Source organism: Triturus cristatus, chromosome 7 (assembly GCF_964204655.1).
Source record: "Triturus cristatus chromosome 7, aTriCri1.1, whole genome shotgun sequence".
In the NCBI taxonomy this organism is placed as follows: domain Eukaryota; kingdom Metazoa; phylum Chordata; class Amphibia; order Caudata; family Salamandridae; genus Triturus; species Triturus cristatus.
The window spans coordinates 1,677,151,191-1,677,166,038 of NC_140590.1; the positions used below are offsets into that span (position 1 = coordinate 1,677,151,191).

General features: G+C 44.0%; 1 protein-coding gene across 1 annotated transcript in view; it reads right to left on the bottom strand.

Annotated features, from left to right (window-relative positions):
• CDH26 (cadherin 26) overlaps window positions 1-14,848 on the bottom strand; it is a 379,962-nt gene that overhangs the window by 158,078 nt on the left and 207,036 nt on the right. The window contains exon 2 of the mRNA XM_085619786.1: window positions 8,404-8,526. Within this exon, the coding sequence (XP_085475912.1) occupies window positions 8,404-8,526 (123 nt within the window). The remainder of the gene's footprint in view (window positions 1-8,403; window positions 8,527-14,848) is intronic.

Genomic DNA, 14,848 nt, shown 5'->3' on the forward strand with positions numbered 1-14,848 from the left:
TCTTTTGTGATTGACCAGTGGGGTGTCCCAGCATCAAGGTTTATAAACACTATTCAGAGATGGAAAAAAGACTCAAGTCTCTAGGGCCTCGTTAGTTGGGACATAGTCTTTGAGACCCTGGCTGGATTGGTTTCACTGGTAGTACTAGAGCCAGATCTGGATGGACTGGTTAGTGCCTTCAGACATATTCCTGGGTAGAAGGTGCCACTGTGTCTGAGGCTGCAGGAAAGTTAAGGAGGGCAAGGAAGCTGATTAAGTACTATCTAGCAGGTTGAGCTTAATGCATAAGAGGACTTTTTCTATCTTTTCTTGGACCTAAGCCCAAAAGGCACTCTTTCAGTAACGAGGTCTTGCACAACTTGAACACAGACAGTGGTGGTTGAATTACAAAGCAACCTGCAATAAATGCATAGGTGATGGCATGCCTAATTCACATACGGTTCACATAAATGGAGAATGCATTTCTATAGAATCATTGTTGCGGGTGTTAGTATGTTAACAGCCTTTTTTACAAACTTTCAAAGTTTATGAGGGAATTGCCTAAGCTGTTCATAGTTACTACCAGTTGCTCTAGTTGAGAAAAACATTCCCATAAAACAAATTTACAACTTCATACTTTTTTTTACGTTTCGGCTAGACAGCGCATGCACTCTCTCTGCGAGACATGTTGTTTACATAGCGTGAGCTGCCAGCCTGTCTACACTCCAATTGGGGATTGCTCGCATTGGAATTGGCACTCTGTTAACCCTCCACACTTTACTTTAAATAAAGTGGCATGGCCCAGGGAATCGCGATCCTAAGTTGATCTCCTGTGCCTTGATTAATGCTCGGTCCATGGCCAAGCACAGCATTGAACTCCATGAGCTGATTTTGTCCCAGGACTAAGACTGCCTGTTTATTACTGAGACCTGGGCGAGAGAGGACTCCGGTCCTGATCTTGTAGCAGCCCTACCCCCAGATTATGCTATTGCTAGATTAGATGGACTCCGGTGCAGAAGAGGAGGGCTGGCCATGATTTTTAAAGATTCTTTTGATTGCACTTTAGAGCCTACATGCTCTGATCCATCTGATATTTATGAGATTGCATGCTTCACAATTAAAGCTAACAATAATTCCATGTTTTTTGGGGCGCTTGCTTTATCGACCCCCGAGTTTTTTGCGGCATGGAGCCTAGCACTGGAACGCTATATATCACCAGCCCTAATTTTACCATTCTGGGGGACTTTAATTTTCACCTGGAGTACATTGATTGCATTGACTCTACAAGTTTTCTTGAACTCATGAAAGATTTTATCTTCAGGCAATTGGTGAACTCACGAACTCCGCAGCAGGCCATTCCTTAGTGGTATTTATGTCAAACATGAGGCTTTGGGAATGGGAGATCTTATCCCTCTCTGCTGAACTGACCATCATGCGGCTCTTTTTAAAAGGACAATACAGAAGGGCAGAGATCAGTTGCAGATTAATATCACCACGTTCAGGATGTGGAATAAAATTTCCCCTGAAAACTTAGAGGTGGCATTGTGTATATCCTCACGGAGGAACAACAGTCAAATAGAATATACCACAGATGACTTTCACTTGTGGTTGGAGACCCCCGTCGATCAAATTGCTCCTCCTGGTTCTAAGACAGGGACTAGAACCAGAGCATCTGCTCCCTGGTTCTCAGAGGCTCTAAAAGAGCTTAAATGTTTATGCAGGAGGCAAGAACAGAGATGGAGGCTTACACTCTTTATTGAAGAAAAAGATAGGCACTGAGAATTGATGTATAGCTACAAATGTGTTATCATGTTAACTAAGTCCTCCTACTTCACTATAAAAATAATGTTGGGTACTAATACTCTAGAGAACTCTAAAGTGATCAAAATCTTTCCATCCTGCCTGTTCAGCAAGCCTTCAGAAATTTGTCCTTAGAGAAAGCTGCAACGTTATTACAGAAGCCTTGGGAACTTTCAAAGATCATTTCCTGTTTTAATTTGACTCAGGATTGCCCCCTCCTCAAAGATAGAATCGGGGATGATTAACCTCACCCCACTGCTACTCTATCCGTCTTTTCCCCTATTGTGCTCAAGAAAGTTAAGCAGCTCCTTCTAAATTTGAGATCCGGTTCTCCAGATGATCCGTTTCCTCCCAGAATCTTGCAATTAGTACCAGACCAGATTGCATTTTTCTCAAAAGAGTCTACTAATCAAATCTTGTTAAAAGGTATTTTTCCTCAATCATGGTTGGAGGCTATGGTTTTCCCACTTTAAAAAAAAAAAAACCCTAACGGCGACCCCAAAGCATTTATGGCCTCCTAGGATCTTCTGAAAGCATGGAATCTGCTCTGCTGGCAGCAACTGATGCCATTCGCTGTCAGGTTGATCAGGGTGGATCTGCCATCTTGGTGCTACTGGGCCTTTCAGCAGCATTTGATATTGCGTCCCCCTCCTGACTGGTTCATACTCTGTGCCAGGCATGGTTGAGGGACACCACCTTTGCCTTGATGGAGTCCTTTCTTACCAACCGATCTCACACTGTAAGTTGGGGTCACTTTAGGGCGGGCTCTTTCCAGTTACCCTGTGGTGTGCCACAGGGCTCTTGTCTCAGCCCCATACTCTTAAATCTATATGTTCCCCTTGGCCAAGCTGATTAGGACTTTTGGCTTCCAAGTACTTTCCTATGCGGATGATACACAATTTATTGTATCAATATCCGACAACATTCTGGCGATGGCTGAAAGGTTCAAATACTCTTTGATTGATGTAAACAATTGGAGTAACAGAGAATTGTCTGAAACTGAATGAGACAGAGATCCTGATTTCTGGAGAGCAAATGTCAGTATGGTCTGAACTGTGGTGGCCAGAGTTTTGCAGCCCCCTACTTCTTCCAGTCATTGAACCTAGAAATTCAGGGATGTTTTTCAACACCTCCCTATCCTTTTCTACTCAGGCGAAGAGGATTGTGAGCTTCTGCTTCTGCATTATAAAAACTCTAAGAAAGGGTTTTCCTCTTATTCCAGCTGCATTCAGAGTTGCAGTGGTCATCGCGCTCATTACATTGCACCTTGACTACTGCAATGCTCTGTACTTAAATAGTAAGAAAACCACCTTAGTAGACTTCACACTATTCAGAATGTAGCTGCCCATCTTATCCTGGACGTCCTTAAACATCTGTCAGTCAGAGAAGGCATTCTCTCCCTGCACTGGCTGCCAGTCAGGAAGTGTGTGACTTTTAAAGCCCTCTGTCTAGTTCAAACTGCTCTACATTGTCAGGGGCCGATGCACTTGAGAATGTCCTTCCACTAGTATATCCCCAAGAGACAGCTGAGATCAGCCTCTCTTAGGAAGGTGGAGATACCAAGATTTTGAAAAGCCAGGTGGGGGGCAGTCCTTTTGGGTCACTGCTGCTAAGCTATGGAACACTCTACCCCCTCAAATTGCAGTCTGTCTTCCAATGCGGCTTTCCACAAGCATTTGAAAACCTGCCATTTCTACCGTCCGTGATGGATAGCTCTGCTCACCTTCCTATAGTTGCTCTTATTCTTTGCTAGCCTTATGACACCCTTGGGCACAACGCGCTCAACAAAAGTTCAAAAATACAAATACAGCCTACCCCAATCTTACTAATATTTGTTAGCTTTAGCATCGCTCTCATTTCCTTTGTCCCCAGTTGTCACGGCATGCGGGTGTCATGTTTGACCTTCCCTGGATCATGGACCAAGTACTTGTGTCTATCAACTGCTCCCTTTTTTTAGATACTTTTTTTTGTGTTTAATCTCTCCATATCAATGCTTGTGTTTTCAGTCTGTTCCCCATATCCCCATCCATGTAACATTTATTCCCACCTACCCATTCCCGTCCATGTTACTTCTTTTCCATCCACCCCCTACCCTGTACTCTAGGCCACTGCAGCATACGCCACTGCTCTTTACTCAACACCACTGCACTTATGCCACTACATTGTACTCTACTATGCAACACTCTACTCTACATCACCACACTCTATGTCACTCTACTCTGCGCCACTCTGGTCTATGCCACTGCACTCTATGCCATTCTGTTCTTCCCTGCACCGCTCAACTCTATGCCACTGCAGTCTACTCCACTGCACTCTGCACCACTGCACTCTGCTCTGCACCACACTACACCACTGTGCGTATGCCACTGCACTCTATGACACTCTACTCTGCACCACTCTAGTCTGCACCTTTCTACTCTGCCACTGCACTCTTCTCTGCACCATCCTAAGCCACTGAACTCTTCACCACTCTACTCTGCATGCAACTGCACTTTATGTCACTGCACTCTGTGCCATTGCACTCTATGTGACTACTCTGCACCACTCTAAGCCACTGAACTCTACACCACTCTACTCTGCACCACTCTACTCTATGCCACTGCACTCTACTCCACTGCACTCTGCACCACTGCACTCTGCCCAGCGCAACACTACGCCACTGTGCTTATGCCACTGCACTCGTTGCCACTCTACTCTGCACCACTCAAGTCTGCACCTTTCTACTCTATGTTACTGCACTCTTCTCTGCACCACTCTAAGCCACTGAACTCTTCACCACTCTGCATCACTCCATACCACTGCACTTTATGTCACTGCACTATATGTCACTCTATGCCATTGCACTCTATGTGACTACTCTGCACCACTCTATGGCAGTGCACTTTACGTCACTCTACTCTGCACCACTCTACTCTATGCAACTGCACTCTACTCCATTGCACTCTGCACCACTGCACTCTGGTCTGCACCACACTACGCCACTGCGCTCTATGCCACTGCACTCTATGACACTCTACTCTGCAATACTCTAGTCTGCCCCTTTCTACTCTATGCCACTGCACTCTTCTCTGCACAACTCTAAGCCACTGAACTCGACATCACTCCATGGCACTGCACGTTATGCCACTGCACTCTATGGCACTCTGCTCTGAACCACTCTACTCTACGCCACTGCAATCTAGGCCACTGCACATTATGCCACACCACACTACTCTAGGCCACTGCACTCTCCACCACTACAATCTCCACACTTTGCGGCGCTACACTGTGCACCACTGCACTCAGTGCAACTGTACTCTGCACAACTGCTCTCTACTCTGCGCCCCTGCACTCTACGCCACTCTACTCTATTCTGCAACACTGCACTCTACACCACTACATTCTACTCTGCACCCCTCTACTCTATGCCACTTCACTCTATGCCACTCTACTCTGTGCCACTGCACTCTATGCAACGCTATTCTGCACCATTCTACACCACTGCACTTTCTGCCACTGCATTCTACTCTGCACCACACTACACAACTGTACTCTACTCTGCGCCACTCTACTCTGACACTGCACTCTACGCTACTGCACTCTACCCACTCTACTCTACCCTACTCCACCTCACTCTTTCAAACTCTACTCTACTTTGCACCACTCACGCTACTCATGCCATTGCACTGTACACCACTCTATGCCACTGAACTCTATGCCACTCCATTCTGCACCAGTGACAGCTAACTCAGGGACAGAGACCTCTCCCGTTTTTTGTCAGCCAACGATTACTGGGAATTGCACTTGCACCACTTTATGTTTGAAGAGAGAGACGCTCAACGAACATTTGTCTTTGATTTCCTGGGAAGTGCATGCTTCGTTCAGACTCCTCTTCCTCTCCCCAAATTCACGGAGCCACTCCCGTTTTATTACTCAACGGACTGTCAAAGAATAAGGTATTCCTTGCCTTATCACAAAGACATCAGGGCAGGATTGTTATGTAAATCCGCTATGTAAGTTTGAGAGAGCACACAACCAGCTTTGTTGATACAGGGTGGCGTACGTACTCACATTTTCCCACCCTCAGGTAATTAACCTTGTCATTCTCTTTTTCTCCTGTTTATTATTTTTTTGTTGCTACAGTCCCGCCTTCTTCTGATCCATCCACCCCCTGTTGATGTCATACCTAGCGTGGTCCTGTTGACGTCTCCTTTTCTTCTTCTGGGTATTCCTCTTTGGTCTATTACTTCTAAGGTACAGATCTGAGGATATACGTTGAGGGAGAATTGAGACACTATCCTCGCTCCTGTGGACACTGGGTATTCTGCGGTACTGAGTTCCAGCCCCGACAGCCAGACTCCTCCCTGAATTCCCCAAATGGACCCACATCACCCCTTACCTCAGGAAACTCTACTGGCTTCCCATACAGAAGATATGTCTATTCAAGATGCTGATCCAAACCTACAAATCCCTGCACAACCAAGGACCAGCCTACATCAACCACCGCCTGAACTTCTACCAACCCTCCAGATACCTGCCCTCCGCCTCCCTCTCTATCTTTCCACACCCACAGCATCCAGCAAAGCAACAATGGAGGACACTCCTTCTCCTACCTCATTGTTAAATCCTGGAATGACCTTCCCTGACCCTCCGGACCTCTACTTCTTTCCTAGTATTCCGAAAGTCACTCAAGTCCTGGCTGTTCAACTGAGCACACCTGGAGCAACAAGACACTCACCCCCTAGATACCCTCCCAGGTGATTAGCCGCGCTTTATAAATCCTGCTTGATTGAGTCAAAGAAGGTCTCTAGCAGTCATAATGTTTATTTTCCTTGAATATTTTGTAATCTCCTAAATTAATACATTGTTTTATGCCAAGTAGTTTGTGGGAAAAGATTCAGGGGTTTGATCCTAGGAATAAAAAGTGTTATGCATTTTAGACCAATATGTAAGAAAACACTTTTATTACAAATCAAGATGCTTTATAGCAAGAGATATTGATCATGCTCCTACTGCGCACAACATAAATGTAGCAAGTATGTTTTTCCCATGCTGGGTAGCTCAGTAAAAAATGGTCGCTGGCCGTTCGTATTCAGAAGATCAAGCCAACAATTGTAGACCTTGGATCTCCTAATTCTTTACTGGTTGTGGCTTCATTTTAAAATTATTTAGAGCTGCAAAAATAACTTGTTATTGTATCTACATTTTGACAAACACCAATATTTTAGATACCATCTGTATTTTCACATATAATAACACTTTTGGATTAAATTATATTTTAAAACCAACATTAAGTTTACTGTATCTGTACTCTATTTTTTCTTTACTTCATGACATACATAATTTGTGCGCATGTAACCCCAATTTTGAAAACTACCTATACAATTTATTTCCAAACCTTGACCTATTTTAGTCTAAATTAACCTATTTTAAAGTACTTAGTGTTTTAATTATATTTTTTAATTTGTACAATCAAAGGGGTGATTTATATATAGGTGGACAGCTCACCGTTCCACCTGGGGACAGAGTAAATTATCTCATATCTATACATAGAGATCTTCACGTATGGTCACATATGTCTTAGTAGTAAATTTGGGAGGGATGGAGGAGTGTCTGGAAAATGGGGTTAGAGAGGGCGTTAGGAGGTGCAAGCACCCACCCACAAAATTGCAAGCTGACTCCTCTTCATAAACTGTAATCCTAAAGTTACTACAACAAAAACAACCCAAGGCAGTTGTAAATGTACTCCAGTTCAGACCTGGAGTAAGAACCACAGATGACCAGCCACTAGAACTGCAACACCTTCTCATTGTCATTAATGGAGGCAAGGACTTAAAATATCACCCTTAATGGTCTGATGATGACATTTAGGAATCGTAAAAATGAGTACTGAGGTAAAAAGGACCGTATTTGGCGACATTGCAGCCCATAAGAACAAGTTAATGATGGAGACAATGTAGGGTCTCCAGGCAGCATTTTTCTCCCCTCATATTCTGGAGTAAAGCTTACATTTCAATGCCCATTTAAGACAGTATAGGGTGGTGAAGGAAAGGTGAAATCAAGAAAAGACAACTTTGATATCCAGTGGGCTCCCAAGAAGAACACGTTGGGCCCAAGAACTTATTTTCTTTTTACTAAATATTTGACCCATGTTCAAGGCAGTAACACAAACTGCAATCAAAGGCCTCCAATCTTGGGTGGATAGCGGACTTATCTTTTATCTAAGCATACTAGGATACCCTTCCATAGTTTGCATTAATGGCCAATTTCTTTCTAATTCCAGAAACCCTTTCAGTCACGCCATTAACAGCCCTCCTCTGGAGAGGGTGTGCAGCCACTATGTATGGATACAGCATCTCTGCTATCCAGATGGTGCCTTAAGCTACAATAATGCTGCCACCCAACCACATCTTTGGATCGTCAAAAAGGATATACATGTAAATTCCTCAATCTTAATTTTGCAACCTCCAGCATTTCTTTTGATTAGTAGTGCAATCCAGTTTTTGTATTTTCTGTGTCATTACAGACTGTGAGATAACCTATCCTGATCCCCACCTCAAAAGAATCAGTTGAGCCCAAAAAAAAAATTAGCAGTGCTGTAAGACATTTGACCAAACAATTCATTTAGGCAAACCCTTCCCCTACCTCGCCAGCAAACTTTGGGAATGGTCCCGGGTCTCCTTCTTCCAGTACAATTGTTGTTAAGACCCATCTTCTTTTTGAGCGTCGTAATGTCTTCAAGCTTTCTGATAGAAAGAGAGATGCACCCTGTAAAGACAAACCAGATGTTTCATCTCAGCACTTTAACCAATCAATTGCTTTATTTACACATCTCACAATATTTTTTACTACAGACAGTGCTTTTCAGCTAAGAAACCATTATCAATTTGCAATCATTTCACATACCATGAGGGCAGCCCACAATGAGATGCAAAGATGACTTAAGTATCTAAATTTGGGCAGATACATTGTACTGGAGGTTTGAAAAATGATCATTCTGTCTCCAAAGTTGAGCAAAATATATATATATAATAATTTAGTTCTTGAAAAAGGGTCAAACTGACAACCATGTATAGTTATAAATATATAGAATAATTAAAATTAACGTAATTTCTTTTAATTAAATCACATTTGTTTTCAAATTGAAAAACAGCTACTAAAATATTTTACGATATAATATTATACATATGTATATATAGTCACACAAGTTAAAGCATGGTCAGTTATCTTAGAATGTTTTTTTATGAAGTATAACAAACACCAAGCGAGAGCATGAATGTGCCTGCATGGGCAGCCATCTTGGAATAGGCTTGGATATTATTTGCTACTAACAAATAATGTCCAAGCCCAAGGTGGCCTTCACTATTAGTGCCAGGGAGGGATACGTTACACTGCAATAGCAGTGCCAAAGGAGATACAAGGCGCTCCAAAAAGTTAAAATAAATAAGCAAACAGATAAACAAATTAAAAAAGTACATTAACACATAAATAAAGGTTAAAACAGAAAAAAAAGAAATGGCACACATTATGCACCCCTAGCACTGAAGATGGCTATCTTACAAGCAGACGTGCATGTTATGGTATCACAGGGAAAACAGCATAAAATTGAAGATGGCTGATCAAGTGCCCTAGGTGGTATGGTGTGGTGGGCAGAAGAAAAGTGAGAATCAAAATTTACAAGACCAAGGGATGAAGGCCACTGTTTAAAATCTGCTATATGTACATATTATATATATTTTTTTAAGCAATAGTCTGTTGAGGAATAAGCATTAGGATAGCCATCAACCATGTAAATTGTTTCTTTTTCAAGCAAATGATATAGATATTTTAGTTAATAAGGATACTCAAATATGCAACACACATAATAGACTCATAGTATAATGGGGGACACTTCTGCACAATCCTCACTATCCATAGTAGAGATTGAGAGTGAAGAAACAAAATTACAAAATCAGCAATTTACTTCTCCACTCCATCAGGAAAAAAAACAAACATTTGCAATGCAATAGGTCTCGCATTTACGCAAGTTTAAGCTATTGGCATTGTAAATGACAATGCTTTAATTTATGTTTTAAAAACCAAAACATAAATGAAAGTAATTGTGATTTACAATGCCAATAGCTCAAACTCGGGAAATGCGAGATCTGTTGCATTGCAAATGCTTGTTTAGTTTTTAAGCGACTTTGCTATATTTAATGTGATATTTGTTGTGTGATTTTTAGCAGACATTTTCAGGACCCGGCTCGTGCACATGCTGTACGCTCGGCCCTGGCTCTGCTCTTCCTGCAAATATGTTGGCTCGCCCACCTCTGCTTAGAGCTGTGTGCCTTGTTTAGGTCCGACCCGTTTGAGTGTGTATTAACCCCTTCCGGCCCCATACATAAACATCTGTTGAAGATTATGTTTCCATTAAACATTGCGACGACGTAATAGGCTTTTTAATAGTTAAATGGTCTATCTTAGTAAATTAAGTTTTACAATAAATGTTCTTGCACAATCTCGGTTTATGTTATTTTTGAAACAGCGCTTCGAGGCCACACTTATATAAAAATGTGCGTTATATCAATACGTTTAGCAAAACACAGACGTAAGCGGGGCTTCGCAAAAAACGTCGCAGCGAGCATTGTTTAAGTTAATAATACCTTAAAACCAGCAATTACCAGGTTCCAGAGCCACAGCAATTACAGGAGTTACACGTGCAAACAAAATACTGTAAATCCCTTCAGTGAAAATGGTATGCCATTGAGGAGAAATGGTTGTCTGTCCCTTGCTGTCCATGTTTTACACTTGATAGATCAAGTTTAAACCCATCATGATGGCATACAATGCTACCTGTCTGCAGACTTACTTGCTCTTCGAGTCTGCTCTGCTTCTTTAAGGCTTGGAATTCAAACAAGGTCAGTGGTAAAGTTCTCTGACCAATCAAACAGAGTAGAAATGAATAACTTCGGACTGTATGACAAGGCATGATATTCACTACCCAGGCTTAGGATCAGAGCAACCCAAACTCTTTGAATCGCTAATGAAAAGCTCAAAGTAAAAACAAGGAAAGATTTTGAAAAGACGCCTACAAGTCTAGACCCCCGTGTCCCCATCAGAAACGAGAGGTGCGTGCGCACCACAGCGAGACATGTGGTTTCAATTATCGTGCCCTTGTCTGGGCATGATAATTGAAACCACATGGCGGCGGTGCGGGTAACTGACACCAATAGGCCATGGGCGGAGCAATGCACCCGCCTTTGACCAATTGCGTGCTGTCTTTGTTAAAAAGACGCACGCAAAGGCCAATAGCGTGTCCCAAAAGGAAAAGCAAACACACAAGCGTGTGCGATTCCTAGGTCAGTTTTGAAACCCCCTACAAGAGATCTCTCGCTGCGGGAGCAGTGTTTCGCACTGCAACGCTAGGCGCGAGACCTAAAAAAACAAGCAGTGACACTGCCAGTAGGTCTACCTTATGGATACAAGTGCCTTTTATGTCATTGATCGGTTAAAACACTCAATAAGTCTTCATAAATTGTCATGTCATTCATCTTTGCACTCATTCATAAATCTATTCATCCATGGATGTAAGGAAAATATGGACTCCAGCAAGTGTACAGGCAATATGTGATGCTCCATCATTTTCTACTTCACTGTAGTTTGTATTTCTAGTTCGTAGCGTGTATCAGCAAAATCACATGATATACCTCTGCCCAGCATGAACTCGACCAAGTGTATTCTTGGTTTTCCTCGAACACGACAAAGGTCACCAGGTCAGATGTCAGCTGCACAGGTCAAAACCTAGACAGTTCCTAAATAGCTCACCTTACTAACCTGAGGCCATAAATCTGACAAGAGCACAGAGTCGGCTGAAACACATAATCCTTGCAGCCTGCATCATATCTGGGACAGGCAAAGACACAAATAAACAGACTCTGAGAATGAACTTCTACAATTTTTGGTGATTTGTTGGATTTCCTAAAAAACGCACTTCAAAGTAGTCTGGAACTACAATGTAGAGACAGTCTATTAAAGAGGTTGCGGACGGCCAAGGAGTTGTCACGGACATGAATATAAACCTATTTTTTGTGCACAGTGGGAGACCTTTGGCCTTCGTTAAACCGGATTTGGATACTTTTTCAACCTCTGAGCGTGTTTGTCTTCATTCTGGGAGCTGTGTCTACTGTGTTTCACATCATCACAAGGTGCTGACTTACAGTGAGACTTCGAGAGACAGCTGAACTAATTTCCTGAATAAGCCTGCTGGTTTTAGAATTTGAGCAGAGACCAGGATTGATTTTGTCCAGCCACTGCCACATTCCTGCATTCTCCTTGTGACACAACCTCAAGAAAGCGCACACAAATTCAACAACATTTGCAAGATAAATTAAAAGAAAACATGCTGTCATCTAAAAATGGTTGTAATATGCTGGCAATAATGAAACTAAACAGAACAGCAGGACAAGAAAGTCAATGACTTATGTGGACTCAATCATTACCCCCAATAATTATATTATCCTGGTTAGGAAGCAGCCTCCAAATGACAATCTGAAAGACAATTGGCAGGAGAAGGATGACCCAACAGTCCTCTGTTTATCTCTATGTATCTATATGTATGCATTTATTATTTAATGATTTTTTTACTACAAGATTCTAGCAGTTAGTGAAGCCTGTCAGTCCTTCCCAAGAAATACTAGCAAGAATTATTACAGTGCAAATCTTTCACCCCTCTTGTTTCACAAAGAGGGTAACCAACACCAAAAGTGTCCGTACAAAGGCAATGTGTGAGTCTTCATGTAACGAAATACTTGACTGCAGGCTTTAACACGGTGCAAAACAATTCACTCATGAAGGCCTATTAGCCTAAACGTATGTGTTACATAGGAAAGAAGCTTTTGTAAAGCTAGTAGATCTCGCCTCTGGGACCACTTGGCTTTGCCATTGACTGTTGAAGATGCTGCAGAGCATTGGCAAAAGATGCTGTGTAGAATGGCCAAATGTGGAAAAAAAAGAGCGATGCAATGAAGCTACTGTGTAGGCACATACATGCAATATGCATGAGTCATCCACTCTTGCATGTGCCTTTGAAATGACACTGGCACCAAGATTTATTTAAATCAGTGATCCAAGATGGATCTGTAAATTAAAAACAAAAAAATTAAAGTGTAAAAGCAGTTAGTTTTAGGCGGAGGGGCTGCAGCAATTTACTGTCTGGACCTCCAAAAGTAACAAGCATTGGCATAGCCAATAAGTCTCGCCTTTGGGATCTTATAAGTGTTTAGTTATCCAGCGCAATATCCTTGGTGCAACAACATCAAGTGTTGCATGGCTAAACACTTATAAGGTCCCAAAGGCGAGACCCATTGGCTATGCCATTGCTTGTTTTGAGTGAGTGGCTCGTAAAGGTATGCCACTGTGAGGTAGAGATGCTGCGAGTGCTTTTACAGGAGCCCCTGTGACATTGTGCCTCTTCAAAATGTATCTTGTGTCTGGTGTAATACTTCTAGCCCCTATTCCTGTTTTTTCAAACCCAATGCATCCTTAAATGTCCCATGTACAGCCGGGGTTGACACTCCTATTACCCCTGCCCTCCAGTGACACTTTACCTGTCACGGGTGGTGGTGGTGGAGGTGGTGGGCGTGGTGGTGGATGTGGTGGTGGTGGACATGGTGGAGCTGGACATGGTGGTGGTGGTAGATGTGGTGGTGGACGTGGTGGTGGTGGTGGTGGACGTGGTGGTGAACGTGGTGGTGGAGGTGGACATGGTGGTGGATGTGGACGTGGTGGTGGATGTGGACATGGTGGTGGACGTGGTGGTGGTGGTGGTGGATGTGGTGGTGGATGTGGTGGTGGACGTGGTGGTGGACGTGGTGGTGCCCTGTCCATCCAATTGTGTTCTGTCTGCTTTCACTCTCTCTGCTCATCTGTGCTTGTTTTCTGTCCATCTGATTGCGTTGTGTCCCTGTCTACCTCGCTTTCTTTCCGTTTTTCGTGATCCCCCGTTGTGCTGCCTCTGCTCCCCTCTGCTTCCCCCCCCGAGTGAATAAAGTTACCTCCTTGTCTTTTTTGGAACACCACCAGCTCATCCGCATCGCCAAGAGAACGGCCTTCAGAGAGCGCATAGACAACAATGCACACAACAGCAAGGAGCTCTTCAGCATCGTGAAGGAACTCTCCAACCCAAACTCCAACTCCAATGACATCCCCCCCTCACAGGACCTCTGCGACTCCCTCGCGGCCTTCATCCACCGCAAGATCACCGACATACACGACAGATTCGCAAACCAGATGCCTCCACCAGCCGCAGAACCAATGCCCCCCACCGCCCTCCTTAGTCGCTGGACCCCCATCAACACCGAAGACGTCAGCCAGATCATGAACACCATCCACTCCGGCTCTCCATCCGACCCCTGCCCTCACCACATTTTCAACAAAGCAGACATCATCATCGCACCCCACGTCCGAGACATCATCAACCACAACTCCTTCAAATCTGCCACCTTCCCTAAGAGTTGGAAACATGCTGAAATCAATTCCCTCCTTAAGAAGCCGACAGCAGACCCCAAGGACCTCAAGAATTTCCGGCCCATCTCCCTGCTCCCCTTCCCAGCGAAGGTCACCGAGAAAACAGTCAACAAGCAACTGACCAACTTCCTCGAAACTAACGGATCCCTCGACCCGTCCCAGTCTGGCTTCCGCAGCAACCACAGCACCGAGACCGCCCTCATCGCCGCCACCGACGACATCAGAACCCTGCTCGACAACGGAGAAACCGCAGCCCTCATCCTCCTAGACCTCTCAGCTGCCTTCGACGCGGTCTGCCACCGCACCCTAAAAACACGTCTCCACAACACAGGGATCCAGGGAAAGGCCCTGGACTGGATCTCCTCCTTCCTCACTGACAGAACCCAGAGAATCTGCCTACCCCCGTTCCACTCAGAGGCCACCAAGATCATCTGCGGCGTACCCCAAGGCTCATCACTCAGCCCGACGCTCTTCAACATCTACATGAGCCCCCTCGCCGACATCGTCCACGTACACGACCTCAACATCATCTCCTACGCCGACGACACCCAGCTGATCCTCTCCCTGACCAGAGACCCAGTCACCG